This window comes from Apteryx mantelli, chromosome 4 (genome assembly GCF_036417845.1).
Source record: "Apteryx mantelli isolate bAptMan1 chromosome 4, bAptMan1.hap1, whole genome shotgun sequence".
In the NCBI taxonomy this organism is placed as follows: Eukaryota; Metazoa; Chordata; class Aves; order Apterygiformes; family Apterygidae; genus Apteryx; species Apteryx mantelli.
Window position 1 is genome coordinate 13,116,607 of NC_089981.1, and position 2,866 is coordinate 13,119,472.

Consider the following 2,866-nt stretch of genomic DNA (forward strand, 5'->3'; position numbering starts at 1 on the left):
CCAACCTCTGAAGGCGCCTGTCCCTCTCTGTTGACAATGGTGCTGAGCTAGACAACTGTCCTTCATTGCATGAAGAATTTAGACTGCTACAAATAGGTGGGGCTGGTCCCACCTTTAGCTGTGCCCACAGAGTGTGAATGCTGGGTGAGGGACATGCTGGCCCAGGCCTGAGGGACACTATCCCTCTAAGCCTTGAGAATCAGGATTTATCCCAGTTCCGTCCTGCTGGCTGCCATCCACATAACCCACCACGGTGAGGAGAAGACACTGAGACGTCCGCAGTGTACTGGTGCATGCCTGTGAAATGGGAACCCACTCTGCCACCCCCTGCATAGAGCAGAGGACATTCGGGGAACCAGAGCATTTGCGACATTGTCCCACGGTTTGGTCTGTAGATCTGCCGCTCTCCTGTGCAGGGAACACCTTAAGCCATGTTAAGGTGCAACACAAGTGCAAGCAAGTGTTTATAGGGAACGTGAAGTGAAGGAAGGAAAAAGAAAGTGCTTTAGTTACTTTCAGAGTGCATTACACAGATGTCTTTCTCCCTCACGCAGCTCATTTGCTCTTTTCCTCCTGGCAAGGTAGGAGTCAGTGTCCCGTGGCTCCTTGTGGCTCCTTCGTCCTTGTGGAGAACCTTAGCTGCTACAACTAACCTCCCTGTGGCAGCTTTGGCTGGCTCTGAGATGATTTAGTCTTCCATCTTCATATTTCTTCTCTTCCCTCCTGCAGGAGTAGCTGCTCCAGCTATTCCCTTGGAATACATGTTTCTTCCTTTGCCTGGGCCTGTAGATGTGCCCTGTTGGGCTAGGAGTTATCCTGCATACAGGAATTATTACTGAATAACTCTTTTTTTTCACTGACACATAAAATTGTGCCCCCCAATCCTTTCTTTGCCCCCCAATGCTTTCTCTGGTGGCGACAATTTCCTACGGTGAGCAATTTATCTTTCACTTGGATCTTTGATTCTGTTTTAGTAATAAACAGTAAAATGCAAAATCTGAGGCAGAGATGAAGGGCAGAGGGGATGGTCAGGAAGGAGGGCATTAGTGATAGGTGAACTACTGCAGAAAGGCAGAGAGTTGCTGCACTGGAATGGGAAGGGGAGAAGCTTCTCCTCATATCATCTGCATCAGCAAATGACCCAACAGGCATCTAATATCAGCAGTGTCATTGCTATCCCATGGATTCAGCATACGACAGTGCAGTGCTCATAAGAAGGCATTTACTCCAAAGTAAAGGGGAAGGAAGCCTTTGGTACAATTGCTTCCAGCAGCAGGTGACCAACAGCCTTGCAGACACCTTGGGCCATTGTTTCCTAGCTGAGTAGATTACAGAGTAGATGGAGTTTGTCTGAAAGAAAGTTTACACCCGGGAGAGCTCAGACTAATGGGATGCTCTGCCTGGAACACATTTTAATATTTTTGATAGCATTCATTTATTTATTTGCTGGTGTCTCAGCAGTGCTTGGAAGCCCCAGTCCTGGGCCTGTGCTATTCAAAAAGAGAACATAAAGGGAATCCCTGCTAGTCACAGAGTTTGCAATGCCATTCCAATCAAAACATGAACTTTCAGCGTCTTCCTAATTACTGCAACAGCTAAAACCAAGCTTTTCTTCAAAAGGGAGCTTTCAGTAAATTTTCCAAAATGGAATTATAGTGAGAGAGACTTGATTTTGTCAGCTCCTGAGAAAATGTTACCACAGTTCTACACCTCACCCTTTTCACTCCAGACTTTTCTATTCCACAGTTTTCTCATGGCACTTTTCACCTCCTCATTTCTCAGCGTGTAGATGAGTGGGTTCAGCATGGGCGTGATGACAGTGTAAAAGACAGCTACCCTCTTGTCCTCCGAGAGATTGCTGGATGGGCGTACGTAGGTGAATATGCATGGCCCAAGGAAGAGAATCACCACAGTAATGTGGGACCCACAGGTGGAGAGGGCTTTGTACCGCCCTTCGGATGTTCGCCTTTTCAAGGATAACAAAATGATAATGTAGGACGTGACCAGGATGACGAAAGAGACCAAAGTAATCATTCCGCTATTGGCAAAGACAATGATGCCCACAACATAGGTGTCGGTACAGGCCAGTTGTAGTAGGGGATTGACTTCACAGAAGTAGTGGTCAATTTTGTTGGGGCCGCAAAAAGGGAGCCTAACGGTTATGAGGGTCTGCACCAGGGAGTGCACAAAGGCCCCCACCCATGAACCCATCACCATCCAGCCACACACACGCCTGGTCATGAGGGTGGTGTAGTGCAGGGGTCTGCATATGGCAAAGTAGCGATCATAGGCCATCGCTGTGAGGATGAAGACCTCAGCGCCACCGAAGATATGCAACCCGAATAGCTGTGCCATGCAACCCCCAAAGGAAATGGTTTTCTTCTCAACAAGGAAGTCAGCAATCATTTTGGGAGCTGTGACAGAAGAGAAGCAAATATCTGCAATGGACAGGTGGCAGAGAAAGAAATACATGGGGGAGTTCAGACGTTGACTGCTAACTACAGTGACAACGATGAGCAGATTTCCTGCCACAACAACAATATAGAAGAACAAAAACACCACAAAACACATTTTCTGCACCCCTTGGTTCTTTGAAAGGCCCAGAAGAATGAATTCCTTCACACTGCTTACATTCTCCATGTTGATCAGTCGGGTGCCAATATGCAATATACAGCTTATACACCTGGGAAAACAAAGACAGACACATGATTCATCAGCATTTTTTTCATTATTAGTAATGAGTTCTATATCAGAAGTGGATACAAACCAAGAAAGATATAGCATTAGTATTAAGCTTTTGAAGTGTTTAGTTTCTGTCATGTATTTTTTTTTAACGGCTATTTAATTCTCCACAGTACAAAACTTC

The 2,866-nt window shown here is 46.2% G+C and overlaps 1 protein-coding gene across 1 annotated transcript; it reads right to left on the reverse strand.

Annotated features, from left to right (window-relative positions):
* Positions 1-1,722: 1,722 nt before the first annotated feature.
* Positions 1,723-2,640, reverse strand: LOC136991935 (olfactory receptor 4S2-like; the record flags this gene model as incomplete). The annotated part of the gene is made up of 1 exon (XM_067295432.1): positions 1,723-2,640. A coding segment is annotated over exon 1 (918 nt), but the record flags the coding sequence as incomplete, so codon positions are not given.
* Between the last annotated feature and the right edge of the window lie 226 nt (positions 2,641-2,866).